This window comes from Corvus hawaiiensis, chromosome 2, assembly GCF_020740725.1.
Source record: "Corvus hawaiiensis isolate bCorHaw1 chromosome 2, bCorHaw1.pri.cur, whole genome shotgun sequence".
Lineage (NCBI taxonomy): Eukaryota > Metazoa > Chordata > Aves > Passeriformes > Corvidae > Corvus > Corvus hawaiiensis.
The window spans coordinates 31,135,120-31,156,056 of record NC_063214.1 but is presented as its reverse complement, the minus strand read 5'-3'; the positions used below and the strand labels follow the sequence as shown (position 1 = coordinate 31,156,056).

At 53.0% G+C, this 20,937-nt stretch overlaps 1 protein-coding gene across 11 annotated transcripts; it reads left to right on the top strand.

Moving 5' to 3' along the window:
- The first annotated feature begins 399 nt into the window (after positions 1 to 399).
- Positions 400 to 10,836, top strand: IFFO1 (intermediate filament family orphan 1). Of its 11 annotated transcripts, none has more exons than XM_048294094.1 (10): positions 400 to 1,114; positions 6,061 to 6,121; positions 6,206 to 6,301; positions 6,539 to 6,679; positions 7,129 to 7,137; positions 7,587 to 7,747; positions 8,225 to 8,345; positions 9,041 to 9,133; positions 9,324 to 9,454; positions 10,067 to 10,836. In XM_048294094.1, the coding sequence occupies exons 1-10, from the start codon at positions 426 to 428 to the stop codon at positions 10,167 to 10,169; spliced, it is 1,605 nt and encodes a 534-aa protein (XP_048150051.1). In that variant the 5' UTR covers positions 400 to 425; the 3' UTR covers positions 10,170 to 10,836. The 11 variants fall into 11 exon arrangements, with proteins under 11 accessions (XP_048150051.1, XP_048150050.1, XP_048150048.1 ...); XM_048294093.1 differs by having other exon boundaries at positions 9,038 to 9,133; XM_048294091.1 differs by having other exon boundaries at positions 7,563 to 7,747.
- Positions 10,837 to 20,937: the final 10,101 nt, after the last annotated feature.

The window sequence follows — 20,937 nt, the reverse complement described above, 5'->3', positions numbered from 1 at the left end:
ATAATAAAATATTAAAAATTAGGAGGCAGAGGCACACTGTGTTGCGGCTGGGCTAGTTACGGGAATCGGTACCAGGCGGGGCTTCAGCTAGCGGTGCCGGAGAGGGACTTTCCCCCGGGGAATCCTACTGGAGCCGGCCGCGTCCCTTCGCCCGGGGGCGCCCCGAAACCCTCCGGGGAGGCCGAGCCGCCCCACGGCGGGGGGAGAGGCGGGGGGCGGGCGGAGGAAAGGGAGGTTCTGCCGTGTCCCCTCCTCTGCTCGCTCCGCCCGGGGCCGGCGGCGGGGCGCGGAGGGGAGCGGGGGCGGCTCTCGGAGCCCGCCGCCGCCGCCGCATCCCCGCCGCAGCGGAAGCCGCGCCCCCGCCGCCGGGGCTGGCCGGGCGCATCCCCCCCGCCCGGCGCTCCCCGCCCCGTCCCGCCGCCGCCATGAACCCGCTCTTCGGCCCCAACCTCTTCCTCCTGCCACAGGAGCAGCAGGGGCTGCCGGGCCCCGAGCTGCCGCCGCCGCCCGCCGCCGAGCCCCTGGCCGGGGAGCCGCCCGCCGGCCCCTTCCCCGCGCCGCCCGCCGCCATGGCCCTCCGCAACGACCTGGGCTCCAACATCAGCGTCCTCAAGACGCTGAACCTGCGGTTCCGCTGCTTCCTGGCCAAGGTCCACGAGCTGGAGCGGCGCAACCGGCAGCTGGAGAAGCAGCTGCAGCAGGCGCTGGAGGAGGGGGCGGGCGGCCGCGGCCGGGGACCCCCGCGCCGGGACCAGGCGGTGCAGACCGGCTTCGTGGGTCCCATCCGCACCCTGGGGCTGGGGCTGGGGCCGGGGCTGGGGCTGGGGCTGGGCTCGGCCCGGGCGCTGGGGTCCCCCGGTTCCCGCCCCGGTGGTCCCGGCCAGCCCTCCGCCTTCTCCGCCGGCTCCCGCTTCATGCCCGGCACCATCTGGTCCTTCTCGCAAGCCCGGCGGCTCGGCCCGGGGCCCGAGACCACCCTGGTGCAGGGACCGGGCGTCTCCTGGGTCCACCCCGACGGGGTGGGGGTGCAGATCGACACCATCACCCCCGAGATCCGGGCCCTCTACAATGTGCTGGCCAAGGTGAAGAGGGAGCGCGACGAGTACAAGCGCAGGTGAGAAGGGGCGGCGGGAGGGAAGGGCACCGGCGGCATCCCCGAGGGACCGAAACTATCGCCGGGGAGGCTGCAGGGCTCTGCCCGGTGGGCGCTGTGCGGGAGAAGCAGGGAGGGAAGGCGGCAGTCCTGGCCAGACTTCTCGGGAGCACGGGCTGCAGGCAGCATGAGGAACAATGTGGACCCCTGAAAGCATTTGTTTGTGCCTGTGTCTCCTCCCTTGCCACCTGGTGTGTGAACTCTCTACGGATGTTCGTCGAGCCTTTTTCCATCTTGCCAACCTGGCATGAGGGACTAGAAATGCCTTTCCAAGCAAGGAAGGAATAACTTGAGGAATGACTCCAGGAGCTGTGTTGTAAAGGCAAGGGGATCTGGAAATGCTTGGGAAGGAGGAGCCGCCTGAAAGTAGGTGAGGAAGGTGGACATGCAGCAGTGAGCGGGTTCGGATTGGAAAAGGCTGCTGGGAAGAGAAAAGTTCTCAGGACGCGTTGGAAGGTGTCGAGAAGCCCCTCAGCAGGATGACTGGCTCCCCTAGGCCCTTTCCCTCGCCAGTGCGCTCCAGCTGGCCCCTCAGCAGCAGAGAGCCAGGGCGGGACACCCCACTCCTCGGGGGCTTTCCTCCCGACCCAAAATAGCTGTGGCTTGGTACGTGCCTTGGAGAAGGGTGAAGCAGAATGTAAAGCTAATCTCTTGGCCGGTTCTTCTTTCCTGTGCAGGGTGGCCGCTGCTCTCGCCGCGCGCCGGCACCGCTTTTGTTTCAGGCCAGTTTGCGAGGCTGCTCCCGGATCTGCACGTAGGATGAGATCAGGCTGGGGCTGGTCGCGGGGTCAGAGCACAGGGCCGGGTGAGAGCGTCACTGGCAACTGACACCACCCCAGTGACTGGTTTTGGGGTTTTTCAGAAGTCACTTTACGATGCTTTAGAAGCAGTTAGAAAGTTTCTGATTCCACACCCAACTCCCCGCAGGAACTGTGCCACTGACCGGTTCTGCACAGCCACGGGCTCTGGTGCCAAGGTCAAGGCTGGGGTCCAAGATGACACCTTATGCTTTTGGCTTTATAAGGCTTAGGCTGAGCAAACTGGCCTGTCAGATGCTGTGAGGGCACTGAGCACGGCACATGGAAAGGAAGAGTTGGCATCTCTTCTTTCCCGCCAGCTGCTGCATGTACCTAAGGCCTTTTTTTTTAAGCCAGTGGGCAGGCTCCTTCTCCAGAGGGGAGCAGCACTCCTTGCCTTGCATTTTCAGATCGGGCAGTGGGAAGCTAGAGCCAATTTTTTAGCCAGGAAAGCTTGAGCCTCAAAGTGGGTCAGCCAGAGAGGATCAAGCTGGGTTTGTTGGTGCTGCTGAAACTTTGGGAGAATGGAGAGCTTTTCCACGTTGTCCCTCTCTGGCAAGTGAGCTTCAGGGAAGGTTGCAGAGGGGGTGACAGAGGGACCGCTGAGGGTGAGCAGGGGGGGCACCACAAGCTGCCATGAACCAATGTTATTGGTGGGATCTATTTTTGGAGTGTGTTACCAAGAGCTGGGGGAAAGCAGACCCCACCCCCAGACCCTATCCAGCACTGGGAACTTTCTGACGGGTACAGCCAGGTCCCAAACAGGGGAATGGGACAGGAGGATCCCGTTTCCACACCCTTCTTCATGCTGGGGGCTGACACCAACATCCCTTGGGAGCTGAGAGTTCCCTGCCATGGTGGGCTGTGATCTGCCATGGGAACAGTGCAGCTGGTGTCATGCCTTTGCCACCTGCCTGGAGACAGATGGAAGAGCCCATATTAACACAGGACTTCCCAGTTCTCTGACCCATGGCTTGGGTGCTGGAGCTTGTGTTTTTTTCAGGACAGTGTTGCCACCATGCATCCCACAGCACTTGCAGCAGTGCAGCAGGAGCTTCCCTCTGGATATGCAGGGCCTGAAATTCAAGTCAGGGATCCAGGAGGGGTGTGGGGGCCGTAGGGAGAGATGAGAATAGTTGCAGCAGCAGGAGAGAGGCTCATAGGAGCGGCACTTGGGAGGAGCAGACTGAAATTAGGTGGCCTGGATAGGGGCAAAGGGTGCCTGTATTATACAGACCTGCTAAGTGCTGGGGATCTGGGAGTCTCATCACGTTTGTGCTGTCTGCTACATCTACTGCTTGCGTTCACAAGTAGTTCTTATGTTGGATGTTGCAAGGACACGCTGGAGGTATGGAATGAGTAGTGCTATGACACAGTGTGTTAGAGTCACAGAGTGGTTTGGGTTGGAAAGGACCTCTGGGGATTATCTAGTCCAATCCCCCTGCTGTGGGGTTTCACTAGATCAGGTTGCTCAAAGCGCTGACCTTGAACATTTCCAGTGATGGGCCATCCACATCTTCTCTGGGCAACCTGCTCCAAGTGTCTCACCACCATCATAAAAATTTCTCCCTCATGTCCAATCTAAACCTACCTTCTTTCAGTTTAAAACTTTCGCCTCCTGTCACCGCAGGCAAAAGGTCTGGTAAAAAGTCTCTCCATCATTCTTACAAGCCCCCTTGTTTATTAAAATGCTTCAAGAAGGTCTTTTGTTGTTGTGATTGCCCTCCAAGGAGCTGTGCCAGGCTGCAGGGCCTTCCCCATTAAGGTAAGCTCAAATATAGTTCAGATGTGGCAAGAGGGGGATAAGTGGAGCTTCAGGCCCAGAGCAGCCCAAAGCCCCGGTGTGCCCTGACCCTGCAGGATGGGGTAAAACACCCCCAGTGCCTGCTGCAGTGAGCAGGATTTTTAAAGATGGGGGAATTGTTTCTTTTGCTAAGTGAATTTGTTGAAGGGACACACCTGGCAGGGACAGCACTGCATCTTTTCACGTCCCTGCCTTTGGGAGGGCTGTCCCATAGCTGGCAAGGAGATGGTCAGGTCCGCCTGCAGCTGGGACCCTCCTGCCCTCGCTGTCTGCCTTTGGGGAGGTTGTTGCTTTGCAGCAGTGCAGGAAGGGCCCCCATCTCCTCTTGGTGGGCACCGGTGGCCGTGGGGTTGTGTGGGGCAGCCTCGCTTCCAGCTGGCAGCGACCTGGCAGCGGCTGGCGGCCATGCGGGGCTGCGGGTGCAGCGCTGCAGGCAGGTTATTATTAGGAGTGGTGCATTGCAGGAGGGAGCAGGGGAGAAGGAGCCAGGCAGGAGATGAGCAGGGGAGAGGTTTGCAATGGATGGGTGCACGGGTTTGTCCCTTGTGGGGTGAATGGCTGTTTTCTCCTGCCTTTTAAGTCGGTGTTTATGTGACCTGCACTCGTCTTCTGTAGCAGTGGTGTTCAGTGAACTCTTACCAGGATTTGCAGCTATGCTTTACGTCCCCAGTGAGTCTGGGCTATATAGAGACCCACAGGGAGGCGGGGACCAAAAAAGAGGCAGTGCCAGACCGAGAAAGATGCTGAAATTTTTTTCTTGTGGTGGAAGGCGTTTTTGTCCCTGGGGAGGGAGGCTTTGTTTGAGCAGTTCCCATATAAGGGCAATTCTACCTTTTAAGTTTCTCCTTCCTTTTTGCTTCATCTCTCTTTCCCCAAAGGGATGGGAACACTCTTTGATTCCCCTTCTGAAGCTGTGGTATGGATCCAACACCAACACGAGGAGTGCACACTTTTGTCCTTGTTAGAGTAAGGAGCAGCGTTGCTAGCTTTAAGAGCTTAGAAATTCACAAGCCAGGGCTCTCCCATGTTGTCACATTGTCCAGATACCCCGAGATAACAAATGTGAGGGCTTTTCATACACTTTCTGGCCTCCTAGGCCTTAGGATTTATTGTTCAAACTTGGTGTCAGTAAGTGAGAGATTTTTCACATCCTTGTGCAGAGTCGCAGTGTCTGTGTTGGTGCTTGCAGGCATTAAATAGAAACCAGAGCTCACAGCCCCAGGAAGGGCCCAGCTCTGGTTGCTTTCCCAGAGTGATCTCGCTTTCTCAGAAAAATCTGGCTCTCCCAGAAGAGCCAGGAGCTGGGTAAGAATGCAGCAGCCCTGCCCCATGCCGCACCGCAGCGCATGCCAACCCCCGTGCTCCATGGGATCATCATTTAGCCAAGAGCAGTACGGCTTGATGGCCTCCCAACAGACCATGGGCTGGGCCAACACTGCAGCGTGACCCAAGATGTTGATCTCATGCAGTGAAATATAATATAATAATTGCATGGGGATGTGTCTTTGCACAGCAAGGTCAGGAGCCTTGCAGCTCCACTTTTTGCAAAGCTGCAGAGCCTAATACCCACTGGACAGCCTGGCATAAAGTGGCACAATCCATTCTGCTTCCTTGTGGGATAAAACAGTGTTCTTTAATCCAACCTGTTATGCGGCAGTAGAGCCAAGGAGTCTTGTGCCCCTGCCCGGGCAGCATGGCCTGGCACAGGGCAGCCCTCTTCGTTGGGACAGGCAGAGGAGCAGCCCTTCATGCACATGGTGGTCACTCATGCTGTGAGGTGGTTTGGTGTCAAGGTCAGGTTTGTGCTTCTGGATTGCCTGAACTGCAACACTGCAGGCACACAAATGTGGTCACAAAAATGATGTAGATGGAGGCAACTCTGGATTATATCTGCAAACCGGTTGTTGAGTGTTGGAGCTGAACTTAATGTCACCCAGGGCCGTGGGGCTCGGGGGCAGATGGAGAGGCCAGTGGGCTGTGACGGGCCATGGGCCAGCCCCAGTGTGGCAGGGCCTGCAGCGCAGCTGCCGTGCAGAGCCTGCGGTCGGTGTCCCCAGCTCCCCCCATCGCAGGGCGGGCGGCTGTGCTGGGGCAGGGCTCGTGGCCGGGGGGGCCAATGGGCTTGGCAGCTGCCATGGCCTGAAAACAAGAGGCTATGCATTCCTGGGCACGTTCTCCTTCCCACCCCGGTGCTGTCGTGCCCCGCTCTCGGATAGCTTTGGGGTGAGCAGCTGCTGCTCTGTCCTCTCCCTTTGGCAGCCAGCAAGGCAAGGCCGATGGGATCTGACCGGCGTTTGTCTCCCTAGATGGGAAGAGGAGTACACGGTGCGTGTCCAGCTTCAGGACAGGGTGACTGAGCTGCAGGAGGTGAGCATCGCTGTCCCCCCTTCCCCTGCACCCCATCTGCCCCACACTGGTGCTGATTTGCACATCTCCCTCTCCCCGGTGCAGGAAGCCCAGGAGGCTGAAGCTTGCCAGGAGGAGCTGGCCATGAAGGTGGAGCAGCTCAAGGCAGAGCTTGTTGTCTTCAAGGGACTGATGAGCAATGTGAGTCCCTAATCCCTCTCTGACCCCACAGCAGTGTCCTATCCAAGTGGTCTGGCTATGTAGAAAAGCAGTTCCTTGGTGGGGCCCATCCAGCACTGGCAGGGTTGGTCCGGGGTGCAGTGAGCAAAGTAGGGATGTGGGAGCAGTCCTGCACGAGGGGGAAAGTGGGGGCACTGATTGCCATTTGTTTTCCTAATATTCCTCCTTTGTGCCCTTTCTGTGGTGCTGTGGGTTCAGAACATCACGGAGCTGGACACCAAGATCCAGGAGAAGGCCATGAAGGTGGACATGGACATCTGCCGTCGCATCGACATCACTGCCAAGCTGTGTGATGTGGCACAGCAGCGGAACTGCGAGGACATGATCAAGATGTTTCAGGTGAGAAGCGCCCGCTGCTGCTCCAGACTCAGCCACCAGCTCTGGGGAGGAGAGTTCCCAAAGGAGGTAGAAGAGACGACACCAGCCCCCTGCTAGGGGAGACACTTGGTCACCCTCGCCCTTGTTCCTTGCGGTCCCTTGCTTTCTGTCTCTCTCGGGAGGACCAGGCAAAAGGGCACAGAGAGGAGGTGGAAAGCTCCAGATGTTGCTTTGGACATCTAGAGTCCCCTCAACCTCTTGCTGACCTGTTGTGTTGGGCCTGGGGACCCCACAGTGGTAGGGGAACAGCTGCAGGAGGGAGACAAGTTGCTTGAGCGTCTGTCTCTAACTCCATCTCTCTCCTTCCCCTTCCCCTCTCCGTCATCTTCTCTCTGTCTCTCTTCTCTGTCTCTGTCTCTTTTCTCTTTCTGGATGTTGCTGCCTTTCTGTCTCGCTCTTTGTCCCTACAGAAGCAACTGGTTAGTTCCATTCAGTTGAGAAATTTTACAAATTTTAAACTTTCTATAAAAAAGGTTGGACTATAAATATTGACATATTTCACCTTTTTCAGACTGTCTCTTTTTTCCTGTTTCTGTCACTGTGTTTCCCTGTCTCTGGACTGGGGTGGTGGGTGATTTGAGTTTTTCTGCAGTAAAACCCATTGTTTTTTCTCATCAGATTCACAGATTCCATCTTTAGTTGCTTAGTTTTAATTTTAGAAAATGCTAAAACCATGTTTTATCCATTTCACCCATCTTTAACCTGATCATAATGAGCCCATCTCTCTCTCTCTCTCTTTTCTTCCTTCCTTTATTTCTGTCTTTCTCTCTTTCCCTGCCTTTCTGTCCCTCCATCTCCTCCCAACTCCCTGCTCCTGACCTCGGACCCGGCTTCGTTTCTGTAGTCTCTGCACTTGTCTCCCGTTAAGGTCCCAGCCTCGGTGGGGCGGAAGCGGGAGCGCAAGCAGGTCAGCGACGAGGACACCTCGCTGTCAGAGAGCGATGCCTCCCGGAAGCCTGACGAGGAGGAGGAGGACGAGACCACGGCCATGAGTATCAATGAGGAAATGCAAAGGATGCTGAACCAGCTGTGAGTGCGGCTGCCGTGCACCTCTGCCCACGGTGTTGAGCCAGGCTCCAGGACTGGGCTCCCTGCTGGTCCCGGGATGGGGAGGGCAAGGGTGGTCTGTGGCTTCCCTTCCTAGGTGAGGGCAAGATGGGAGATGCTGCTGTGGAGTATGTTCACCCTGTGCTCTGTGGCGCAGTGGGACTGACCCCCTGGGAGACCTGAGCCCACTCCTGCTGAGAGTGGGAGCTGGTCCAACTCCCCTCCTCTTGCCCCCCATCCCACCTTTTGGGAGTCCGTGCCCGAATTTGCTGGGGGCTCCTGACCATAAAGCCAGCCCCTTCCCTGTCAGCTGTTGGGTTTGGGCACAGCAGAGCTCACCCTGACCGCCAAGAGCTGCAGCCTTGCCCGTGAGCGAGAGCAAGGCTTTGGCACTGACGCAGCCCCCTGCCTGCCATGGCTCTCCTGCTGGGTGCTGATGTGCTGTTCCCTTGTGCCCAGGAGAGAATATGACTTCGAGGATGACTGTGACAGCCTCACGTGGGAGGAGACAGAAGAAACACTGCTCCTCTGGGAGGACTTCTCCGGATACGCCATTGCAGCGGCAGAGGTGCAGGGGGAGGTAACAGTGGTGTCAGGGCCCTGAGGTCACATTGGGTTGGGACACTCGGTCCTGCCTGAGCCTGGGGAGATGCTCTCTCAAAGACCAGATTTCAGCCCCTTTCCCTTTGCAGGCCTGTACAGATGCTTTCCTACCTTTTCTGCATGAATACATTACAGCATCCCTGTCGAGCTCTCCTTGTTAGAGACGGGCCAGGGACCTGAGGGGTGTGCTGAGGGAAGGGTGCACACACGTTGGGGGAGCCACAGCCCATCCAGAAGAGAAGACTTCCTCTGGCTGGACTGGTCTCTGGTGATCTTTGTTCATGTTCTCCAGCCCACCTACCCACTGTGCAGCAAAACTGCCCCAACAGAGGCCTCAGTGTCTGGCCAAAGCCCTTGTCATCCCAAATCTCTGGCCCTTGGCAGTCCCCTGGGGATGTGTCATGCTCGGGAATGGTCTGTGTTCTCCAAATCTTCAGTGCAATGCTGGGCTTGTTCGGGTTGATGTGGTCACTGCCCAGTGTGGCGAGTCCTGAGTCTCTCAAGTCCATGTTGGCAGGACTGACTCATGTCTTATTTGTACTACACTGTATATGTTTCTTCCTCTTTTCCCAGTGCTGCCAGTTCTTTCTCTGATTTGTCTCTCTCTTGCCTTTGGTTTCTCATGTTGGACGCTTCCCCGCCTCTAAACCTGCTGTCTGCTCTCCTCAGCAGCAGGACGACAGCCTGGAGAAGGTGATCAAGGACACGGAGTCGCTGTTCAAGAGCCGTGAGAAGGAGTACCAGGAAACCATCGACCAAATAGAGGTGGGAGAAGGAGGAGATAGGGAGGACATGGCACAGAAGGGTGTGAAATGGGGGAGTGGGTCCCTGGGGGAGGGAGACACAATGCTGGAGCAGGTCACTGGTAATGTGGGCGACAGCCCTGGGTCTGGCCATGCCCACTGCCCTGCACCACATGCCCTGGGGTCATCTCTGCACCGTTTCCCTTGCCCAGCTGGAACTGGCCACAGCCAAGAATGACATGAACCGGCACCTCCACGAGTACATGGAGATGTGCAGCATGAAGCGAGGCTTGGATGTGCAGATGGAGACCTGCCGGCGGCTCATCACCCAGTCTGGGGACAGGTGAGCTTCAGCAGGAGAGCCAGGATACTCGTGCTCTGGGTCTGAAGCCAGGGTGGTGGTGAGAGGGAGCTGAAGGGCTGGGTAGTGCTCCTGCCCTGCCCTCATGTGGCACAGAGAGAGGGCAGTTCCCAGAGGCTGTTGGACTCCTGGCTGGCCTTCACACAGGTCACGGTGCCACCTCTGCAGAAGGTAGGCAACACACGGGAGTCAACTTTGACAGGTGAAGCCAGACACCCCCATGGAGAGAGGAGCTGCCGTTGTGCAGGGACACTGTGTAAGTCCCCAAAAGCCTGTGCAGCCAGGGTGGCTCCAGGCTGGGGACCCCTGTGGTGGACTTTCACAGACCCCTAGCCTTTCATGCCTTGCCAGGGTCCTGCTGTGGGCCCACCCCTCCAGCATCTCCTTCAGCTCTGCTTCATGCTCTTGCTCAGTGTCCTCTGGAGCACCCTCCCAGCACCCCGGGATTCCTGCAGACCCACACATGCCCCAAGGAGCACAAGGGCACTTCAGCTTCTCTCTTCCTTGCTCTGGTGACCCCTGCCCACACCAAACTGGGTCCTTTCCCTCCCCCTGGGCAATGCTCTGACTACTGCCCTTTACTCTTCTCTGCAGAAAGTCCCCTGCCTTCACCCCGACCTCCAACAGCGAGTCAGCCCCGAATGAGGAGAGCGAGGAATCTGACCGTGATCCCCCCAGCGATGCTTCCATCAGATAATGAGGGGAGGCCCTGCTCTCTCGGACCCCCTTCCTGGCATGGGGGTGCCTGAGTCACACCTGGGAGAGACTGTCAGGGACGTGGAACCGCTGGTAAACGTCTGTCGCCCAGGCTCACTCCCGTTTTGGGGTGCTTGGCAGATCCCACACACCCCCTCACCGGATACCTTGCAAATGGGAATAGCTACATAGACCTGAGGGCCCTCGCCCGGGCTGCTTTGCCTTCAGCCCCTTCTCTATTCCCTTTCCCTGCTTTGGTTAAACCATGGTTCGGGCAGGGAGGCTCCAAACCTGCCATGGTGGCGTTCTGCAGGACCTGCTCCCAGGCGCCCCCAGACCCACCTCCTCTGGCCTCCATCCTGGTACACTTGACCTGCCCCTGCCCTCCCTGCGCTACCTGGAGCCGAACGAGAGCCGTACCTCCTTGCAAACTGGACCTGACACTGGTGCCAACTGGACCGAGCCCAGGGCTCTCCCTGTCCTTGCTGCTGGCCGGGCACCTGGCTGGTCCCCACGCCGTGCCGGGCATCCCGAGCCCTGCCACGCCTTCTCCAGGGCGGGGGCTGAGTCCTGCTCACTGTGCACTTTGCTTTGCCGCCCGTCGGCGATGCGCTCACGTCTGTGTTACGGGGGCGAGGTCATTAAATGGGACAATTTCCTTTTCTACAGCTGCACTGGGTGTGGGCTCTCCCTGTGCGACATGTGGCTTGAGGTGGGGCTGTCCTCCATCAGACACCAAGCCCACATCAGTGGGTCCCCCCATGGGACAGTCCCATCCCTTGGGCATGCCAGGTGGGACTGGCAGATGGGACAGTGGTGAGACCCCTGTTGTGAGAGCCACTGGCCCTCGACAGGCACTGCTGCTGCATGGGCTGCCTTGTTTTTGACCTGGAGCATCATCGATGCAGAGGCTGAGGGATTGGAAATGAAGCTGATCCTGGCTTGTGACTTGTGAACCTTCCTCTCTTCCTGTTGCCTGGTCTCCTCTGCCACACCAGGGCATCCCAGAGCACCTTCCTGCCCGCCCTCAGTCCCATATCCCACCTTGCAGTGGGGGATCCCCTGTCCCACCATCTCTTGTAGCATTTTCCTGGCTGGCTGCAGCTCCTGCTCCTCCGGTGATGGTGACAGGAGGCTGGGGTCTAGCAGGGTGTCAGGAGGGAGCGAGCAGTGTGATCCAGAAAGGCAGTGGGATCACTGAAAAATGGACACAGGCTGCATAGCCAAGGCAGATGAAGCTCCAGAGAAAAATGTGCTCCTCACTAAAGGTACTGAAGAGAATGTACATGGCAGCAGAGTTTTTGGATCATCTCTAAGACTAGGTATGGAAGATAAAATGGGGGCTGAGGGATACAAGAGTTCCTCTGTAAGTGTGGCCTGGGTGGCTGATGCTGCCGGGTGCTTGAGCTGGGAGCGCTGTAGCATCCATGCACCCCAGCACACAGTGTCCGTGTTTGGGCAGGGTGAGGTGCTCTGCCCGTGCCTGCAAGATGTGTTAGGGCATGTGTTGGCATTTCAGCAGGGGCTGAGCTGGCTGGTTAGAGCTGGCAGGGAGGTGAGTCCCTGCAAATGGCAGGAGAATTGAGCAGGAAACAGGAAATCAGGGTGCAGGTGGAGCACTGCTGCTGCTGGGGAATGGCAATTCCTCAGCCTGGGGTCTGCTGTGGCTGGGCTCCGACTCCTGACTGCCGTCTTCGCTTCTTGCAGGAGGTTGGGAAGGTGTTTCACAGGAGCAGCAGGGTGCTGGGAAGTAGCAGAAGCCCTGGCTGCCTATGGGTGTGCAGGTGGATGGGAGGTGCATGCCTCAGTGCCTGCCATGGCCCTCACCTCCATGCCACCTTGCTCAACTGTTTGCATTTCCTTTCCCTCTTCCCTCTTTATTTTTCTACCTAAAAGAGCTAAAGCCAGAGGAAGTATTTTAGTATTTCAGTCTTCTACTTTCAAGTGATGATGCCTCACACACAGTAGATCAGGGGTCACTTCCTATGCTGCCTGGAGGCTCTTCTGTTTCATGCAAATCCCCTTTCCTGGAGGTGTCTTTGCAGTATTTTCTGCTCTTTCTGGCTTGTGGAGAGTTCTGAGAGTGGCCAACAACTTCTGGCTTCCCCCGTGCACAATCCAGGATGTGCATACCTTTGCCTTGGTCCTGCTTAAGGAACCCACAAGTCTGCAGAGTACATACCCTGAGAGATTTGAGGTGTGAAGCACAGAAGGACTGACATCTCTGCCTCAAGCAGTTGTTGCCCAGAGGAACAGTAGGTGCTGCTAGACACCCGTGTCCCAGGACACGTGGGGAGCCTGGTCCCACACTGCCTGCCAGGACTCCATTTGCAGTGAAACCGAAATCTCCACCACCCACACGTGCAAGATGCTGTTCCCTGGTGAATGGTATCACCAGTAAGAGGCTCTGTTCCCCCACCAGTTTGACAGCCTCCAAGATCTCTCTGGCAGGATATGCGACATGGGTCCTTTGCCTCAGCAATTTCTCAGTGTGGGAAGCACAGCCCAAGGCCTCTGGTGTTAGCTGGACCACCTACCTGTCCAGCAGTGGTGACCCCACATCTTTGATGCTGGAATGAGGAGATGTGGTCCCTCCAGCTATTGAATTCTTCTTTGTGGACTCCTGTTCATTCTTTGGGGAGTATTTAGTCTGCTTTTCTCCACCATGAGCCCTGCTGGGAACTGTGATGTCTAGGAACTACTCAGTGCCGTATTGCTTCTTGAGTCCCTAATGTCACCCCTTCCAGGACACCTCTCGGCAGTGCCCACTCAGGAAGCAATAACAAGACCTGTCTAGCTCAGTGTCCGTGCATTAATGTGAGTGTTTAATGTCCAAGAACAGTCCAAGCACGAACTGAATGGGGTTCCATGGCAGGATGCATCTGGGCAGTCCCTCTGTCAGCATTCAACTCAGGACTGTGGTTGCTGAGTGCTGACCTCTTGAACATTTGTCCAGCATTATCCTTTGAGGATCATATCTCTGGATTGGCAATAAGGTCTTCCCATTGAATATTTAGGCAGACTGGTTCATCAGCTTCTTACCCCTCAGAAGTCCATGTTGGCAGAGACTTACTTGGACAGTCTGGAATGGTGCTGGTGATTGCTCTGCCTTCTTCCCCCCCAGCATTTGGGTTTTTGTGTCCAGATGAGGACAGGCACAACTTTCACTGTCAGCCACAGGAGTGGCACAAAACCCCTCCCTTGAGGCAAGAGCTGTCCCTCTTGGGGTTGGGAGAGACCCACTTGTGAGCATCCTGCCTCCATGAGGCACTGAGGGACACGATCAGCCTTTGAGCTGGGGTGAGACACACAGGTCTCCGCCATGGCTGCTGCACTCCGTGCTCCCCGTGCTGAGATCAGCCTCTTGGCAAAGGACTTCAGCAGGCAGTGCCAGCCATGCTCCAAAGTGAGTCCTGGCTCCCCACTGAATGCATTTCTCATCCTGTGGCATGCAGTCACCTCCCCTACCCCTTCCCTGGTGGTGTTCCCTAGGACTCATCTGAAAGGTGAGCTCTCATCCTCGGAGACCCTGTCTTCAACGTGGCTTTGAGCTAACTTCAGCCTCTTCAGGGACCTCCTTGGAAGAATCCTGTGGCAACAGGCCTTGCAAGCAAGAGGATTCTAAGAGAGCTGGTCAGTATTCAAGCACCACTTCCTCCAGGCTCAAGAATGGTACATCCCCATGAGCAAGAAATCAAGCAAAGGGGGCAAGAGAACTCTGTGGATCAACAGGAACTGTCAAGCACAAGCAGGAGATACACAGGATGTAGAATCAGGAACAGGCTACTTGAAAAAAATACAGGGATTTTGTCAGAGTAAGGCCCATCTGGAATTAAATCAGGCCAAGGAGATATCAAGGACAGCAAGAAGGGCTTTTTCAAATGTATAAAAACAAAAGGAAAACTAAAGGGAAATGTGGGCCTACTACTAAATGGAGCGGGGACCCTGGTGACAGAGGACACAGAAAAGGCAAATGTACTGAATGCTTTCTTTGTATCAGTCTTCACTTACAAGACCAGCCCTCAGGAATCTCTGACCCAGGAGACCAGGGAAAATGAATGTTGGCAGGAAGATTCTCCCTTGGGCAGGGAGGATTGGGTTAGAGATCACCTAGAGAAATGTGATATCCACAGATCCGTGGGCCCTGTTGGGATGCATCCACAAGTGCTAAGGAGCTGGTGGACACCACAGCGATCATCTTTGAAAGGTCTGGAGATCAGGAGAGGTGCCTGAGACCTGGAAGAAAGCAAATGTCATCCCAGTCTTCAAAGAGGGCAAGAAGGAGAACCCAGGAAACTACCAGGCAGTCAGCCTCACCTCAATCCCAACTAGGTGATGGAGCACCTCATTCTGGAGGTTATCTCTAAGCATGTGGAATACAAGAAGGTGAGCAGGAGAGTCAGCTTGAATTCACTAAAGGCAAATTATGCTTGACCAACATGATTGCCTTCTACCAGGAGAAAACTACCAGGATGGATGAGGGCAGAGCAGTGGGTATTGTCTACCTCAACCTCAGCAAGGGTTTTGACACTCTCTCAGAAGATCCTCATGGACAAACTTAGGAAGTGTGGATTGGATGAGTAGACAGTAAGGTGGATTGAGAACTGGCTGAACAGCAGATCCCAGAGGGTGGGATGGCACAGTCAGTGGCACAGGGTCTAGCTGAAGGCCTGTCACTAGTGATGTCCCCCAAGGTTCAGTACCAGGCCCATCATTGTTTAACTTATTCATCAATGACTTGGATGAAGGGGAGATGCCTCCTCATCAAGTTCACTGCTGACACAAAGCTGGGAGGAGTGGCTGATACCCCATAGGGCTGTGCTGCCTTTCAGAAGGACAACAGCTTGGAGAGATGGGGAGAGAGGAACCTTCTGAAATTCAGCAGAGGTAAATGCAGGGTTCTGCACCTGGGGAGGAATAGCTCCATGTACCTGCACAGGCTGGGGGCTGACCTGCTGGAAAGCAGCTCTGCAGAGAAGGACATGGTGGTTCTGGTGGCCAAAAAGACCAATGGTGTCCTGGGTGCATTAGGAAGAACATTGCCAGTGGGACGAGGGAGGTGATCCTGCCCCTGCAGTCAGCCCTGGTAAGGTGAATCTGGAGTGCTGTGTCCAGTTCTGGGCTCCTCAGTCCCAGAGAGACATGGAGCTCCTGGAGCAGGTCCACCAGAGGGAAATGAAAGTCATTAGGTGAGGAAGCACCTCATGAGGAAAGGCTGAGGGATTTGGGCCTGTTCAGCCTTGAGAGGAGATGTCTGAGAGGGGACCTCATCAATGTCTATAAGTATCTGTGGGCTGGGTGTCAGAGGAAGGAGCCAGGCTCCTCTTCTTGGTGGTGCCAAGCACTAGGACAAGAGGCAATGGGCAGAAACTGAACAAAGGAAGAACTTCTTTAGTGTGTGGGTGACACACAGTGAACACTTCTTTACTGGAACAACTTGCCCAGAGAAGTTGTGGAGTCTTCCTCACTGGAGATACTCCAGAACCATCTGGAGGCAATCCTGTGTCATGTGCTCTGGGATGACCCTGCTTGAGGAGAGAGGCTGGACCAGATTACTCCACTGGTAGTCCCTTCCAACCTTACCCATTCTGGGATTCTGACCAGGCCCACTGAATTGCTTGGTGAATACTAGCAGATGTTCCCACAGAGAGAGTGGGGAGCATGACTTTCCTTGCTCCTGACTGCACAAGTGTGGGATGGTGCTTACTTGCTTTAGAGGATTGAGGAAACCTAACCACTAAGTAGCCCACATCTTCTTCCTTGTGTTAAGTGAACCTGCACCCTCTCTTCATTTCATTCCTGGATCCCATCTCTTTTAGATCATATCACTGGAAGAGTCTGACTTGTTTTTGTTTCTAGGTTTGAGCTGGGAGCTTGACTTTCCTAAGCCTTATACCTTTGGCCATATTCTTTATACATTTAAGGTTGTTGTGTCTCAGGTACCTGTGGCACAGGGTATGCCAGAACTTGCACGTGATGATCAAGTAGGTCAAGTACTCTGGCTACAGGTAAGAAACCTCCTTTCAAGAGGAGAGGTCAGAATTAATGCAGAACACAGTGGAGTGCTGTCTCATTGGGAATGCACCTGGATGATGCACGGACAGGCTCCTGAAGACATCTGGCAGGCCCCTGCACATGGTGATTTAATGCTAGGAGTGATGGTAAGGCAGCACGGAGAATGGAAGGGCTACAGTCAGCTTTAGGGAAGCCCAGTCATTGCTTAATCTTCCACTGGATGTATGAAACTCTGAGAGGTGTTTTAGATGCGAATTTTCTAAATGCTTGGGACACTTCCCCTGGGACAGAGCAAGGAGGTGATGCTGTAGGTCCTTGGGTGGGTGGTGTATAGATGTCATAGCTTAGAGAGCAGCTGTAAGAGCTGGGTGTTGAGATAACACTATGGAAAAGGAGCTCAAGCGGCTACCAAAAGCCATCATGATCAAGCTGGACAAATGTCACAACAGAAGGGAAGAGGCAGCATTTTCAGCTTTGAGAGCAGACTGCATCTGGGCAAAGTGCAAGAGGAAAGAGAAATCACCAGAGTAGGTAGAAATGTAGGTAATTGATATTTTTAAGGGTCACAGCCACATGGTAGAAATGCTAGATCAGTCTAACCTGTTGAATAAAGGAATAGGCAAGAGCCATTGTAAGTTTGGTTTACAAGCTGTGATAAAAGTCATATTCACTCTAGAGCTGAGAGCCAAACATGCTCTGACACACAATTTCATCAAAGCATTGAAGGGTCTTTTATATACTCCTGAATCCCACCCCCACCCCCCCCCCAACATGTTGATTTAATTTGTAAGTACCTCCCTGCTTTGCTTGACAAAGAAAATTGTGTTGTCAGTGGGAGACTTCAGCTTGGGATACCAAAGAATATGCTATGCCAGGGGGAATTTCTCATCAATTTACAAATGATGGCATGCCCAAGTAAGGCAAGGATTTTAGATGTCCTTATGACAGATGAATATTGGGTTAAGACTGATGGGATCAACCGAGAAACAAACTGAGACATCAGCCAGGACAAAATGTCACAGCTGAGAACTGTGTGGTGTTATGTAGCTTTTTCTTAGAGTGAAATACGAGGCAGATCATGGAAAGAGCAGGATTTTTCCAGTTTTTTCAAAAAGCTGTGATTTAGAAACATAAGATAGCTTTCAGTGAGTAAACTTCCTTGAGTAAGTGGCTATGTGACAGAAGTACTTAGAAATAAGAGTAACTAATAGAAACAATAATAAAGCTTGACCTACATTAACAAAAATAAACCTTGTAACAACTACAGCAACTGTGGTTAGGAGAAAAGGAATAGAGGGACAACAAAATAATGCAGCTGTATGAAAAAGGTCTTCAGCTGCTCATATACCTCAGAAGAAAAAAACAATACCTGAATGTCTAAGGAACTAACATGCTGTTCTAGTTATATTTAAAGAAAAATCAATCCTAACAGTAATATTGTTTTTTTTTACTGGCTGAAATTGGGGGAAAAAAATCAAAAGAAGGCAAAAAAAAAGAGAAGTACTCACCAGATAAGTCTGTTCTGTATATGGAAAATACAGAATGTGGTCAGAAGGGAATGATGAAGTACTTTCCAGGTAGTTAGCAATAAGGAGGATCCTTGACAGGATCTCCAGATGAGCACTGTAACAATTCCAGGCACAGATGACCTGGAGCACACTAATGTGTGGGGTGCACGGAGTGCCGTAGGGATGAACAAGCCCCCACACAAAGCCTGAGGCTGCCTGGGGAGTTGGAGTGAGCAATGCTGAAAATAAAACACGGCACTGTCGCTGTGCTCCTGCAAACGGTGTTCTGCAAAGCACAGTAACCTCCACACTGACAAAAAAGCACTGGCTGCTGAAATCCGTGGTTTGTGAGGTCAGTTTTAAAAGCATCAGGGAAGACATTTAAAGAAAAGCCTGGGTGGATGGGCAAGCAAATGACGTCAGTGCTTAGTCTGACAGGGCATGGACAAAAGCCAATGAGAAACCAATGGAGGGGGGAGGAGGGGAGAAATCATGAAGGAATGGAAAAAATCTGCAATTTAAGTCACATTTATAGAAGGACAAGGAATTGACAGACAAAACTGATACCATTTTTGATATGTAGAAATGATACAGACTCTCAAAAGGAGTAAATATGTTGGTCAAAAGTGCCAAGAGGCATTACAGGATATTTCTGAATAGGGTCAAAAGAGGAGTTCTGTTGCCATACATATATAGCCATGCATAGATATATCCAAGAGCAAGAAATAGTGACTGACCTTCCCTGGGACAACAGAAGGGTTGGAAAGACCTAGAGAGCGGGACTCACATGCAACCTTGTGCAAGTTCTCAGCCAGACACTGAAGACATCTTTAAACATCTTTTATCTGCATGGGATGTTGGTGTCCTTTGTCCTGCTTTGCATTAGAAATTGGAATAGATGGACCAAAGACTTCTAACCATGATTCCAGGCTGGAAAAAAATGTTTTGAGAATGAAAAGTTTAATAGTTACTTTGCTCCTTAAAAGAAAGACAAATGGTTTTGCGCAGTGCCTAAAGTCACTTCATGATGTTGGTCTAGATGGCAGTTTATCAGGCTGATAAAGGCATACAAGGCTTCTGAGGAGGTGGGGAAGCTGGAGGCCAGGTAAGATTTGGTGCTTGGTGTCCAGCACCTAAACCAGTATCCACCTTGGCAACTAAAAACCTGGAGATTACAGAGATTACAAACCATCTTTTTTTTTCCCCTTCTGGCCTGGGACTCAGAGCAAGATAAACAAAAGTTGCTCACTTGTTTGTTGCAGGTTTGGGCAATGTCAGAGGAGGGCTTTGAGACCTGCAATGTCAGAGCTGTGTCCCCCACTACACGTAGTATTTCTCACTTAGCAACCTTGAATTTCACCCAGCATTTTAATAACCCAGTCACTCGGTCACAAGATCCTTCTGCACCTTTCCACAGGCTGATTCAGGGCTGAGCGTTTTGGGTCATTTTGTATAATCATCAAACCTTGGCACCCCATGCTCCAAATTATTCTGAAGGTGTTGATTGGTGGGACAGAGGGCCTCAGATGCTGGCCACTGACACTTTCTCTCAGTTGCCACCAGCCTTGCCACTAGTTTTCAACCTGGACACGTCTTCCCTGTCCTAGGACAGTTCTTTGAAAGGTTTTGCCAGGCCGTTTTTTTCCTAAATCCCATTGCTTTTCATCATGGGAGGGGGTTGAGGTGAGTGGTGAATTACTTGCAGCACAGTTACCTGTTCCTCCATTTCATGCTGAAGACCACCTGACTCTGGTTTGCTGCCCTTCATGCCACAGACACGTTCTCAAGTCCTGATGCTTCAGTTTTCAGTGGTGGCTTCATCTCATTGCTGCCAATGAAAAATCTCCTGTCTGGCAACACCCCAAAGCTCCTCTGACTGCAAAACATCAACTTTACTCTTCATTCATGGCCTTAAGCTTCCCGCAGCATCTTACAGCTCTTTGGCAAGTTTCTTATCTCCAAGATGCATTTGAAAGAGGTTTTCATTCTTCCTTTTCTATTTATCACAGAATCTCCTTTTTTTGGGGGGGTTATTAAGTTTCATTTACTACTATTTATGAGTTTTTCTTTTATTTTCATTTGACTACAGCTTCTGCTTTTTGACAGCTGCCTTTTCAAATCTTATGCTGTAAAGTATAACCCAGCACTACTGTTCCTTCTAGGAACACTTAATTGAGAATAACTCCCTCAAGAAGATGATACTTCTGTAGTAAGGTAATACATGGAGGTAAGTCAGCTGTCCTAGAGTAAGAGATTACATTTGGCTCAGCAGAGTAAGTAACAAATAACTTGTTTTTGCAGCATGTACCCAGGGTGATTGCCCAAATGGAGGCACCGTGGTTTTGATGAAATGTGAGTACTGCTGGAGCCTGCAGGGGTGTTTGCTTACCCTAATTCATGAACCTGCATTTTGTGAATGGCATCTGTTATGAAGGAGGTTGAAACATTACTCTTTAAGATGTTTGTCTTTTTTAACTGTGTCATAGTCTTTCAGAGACCTGTATCTCCTCTTCCTTGCCCTGGTCTTGTCAATTGCTTTGCTCAAAGACTGATTTACCTCAGAAGTGGACACAGGATGTTTTAAATGTCCAAGACGTTTTTTCACTGTGCTTACACAGTCACCATTTTGTTATGTTTTGGAGTGATTTTCCAAGTGAACTTAATTATTTTCCACATCTGCTCAAGCTGATTTTCACTACATGGCATCTTCCTTAATGCTGAAGTTTCATGCTGACATCTCAACATGAAGGTGGTCTGAGGACCTTTCTTGGGGAAGGCAGTGCATGTGTAGAACTCTGTGGAAATGCCAAGGAAGTATAAAATAATTTCTCTAAATGTTCAAAATTACCATAAAACTAAATTTTCCTGTAACACCACTGCTAATTACCCTTAGATGTCTTAAAAAAAGGAGAATAAAAGGTAGAGCTTACCACCCCTAGAAATGGTTGGCTGCCATCAGAGAAGCTGTCCCTTGGGTCAGCCAGAGAACTTTCCTAGGTGCATCCCTCTCCTACAACGGCTCTGCACAGTGAGCCCTGGTACCTGGCCAGCCAAGGAATGCAGAGTCAACCCTTCAGCTAGGATCAGTGTCTTTCTGTATCTTCCCCTGGCAAGGTGCTCACAAACCAGGATGGATTCTGGCTTGTGGCAGCTGCTCTTGGAGTTGGTTTGTCCCAGAAAAGTGGCACAATTGCTTTTCACTCATTTGCTGAACAGAGCCTCTTTACGTCTGCCTGAGCACCTGCC

Coding starts and splice junctions, on each gene's coding strand:
- IFFO1 (XM_048294086.1), top strand. CDS start 426: ATGAACCCGCTCTTCGGCCCCAACCTCTTCCTCCTGCCACAGGAGCAG. Junction 1,115..6,060: donor CGCGACGAGTACAAGCGCAG/GTGAGAAGGGGC, acceptor TTGTCTCCCTAG/ATGGGAAGAGGAGTACACGG. Junction 9,134..9,323: donor AAACCATCGACCAAATAGAG/GTGGGAGAAGGA, acceptor TCCCTTGCCCAG/CTGGAACTGGCCACAGCCAA.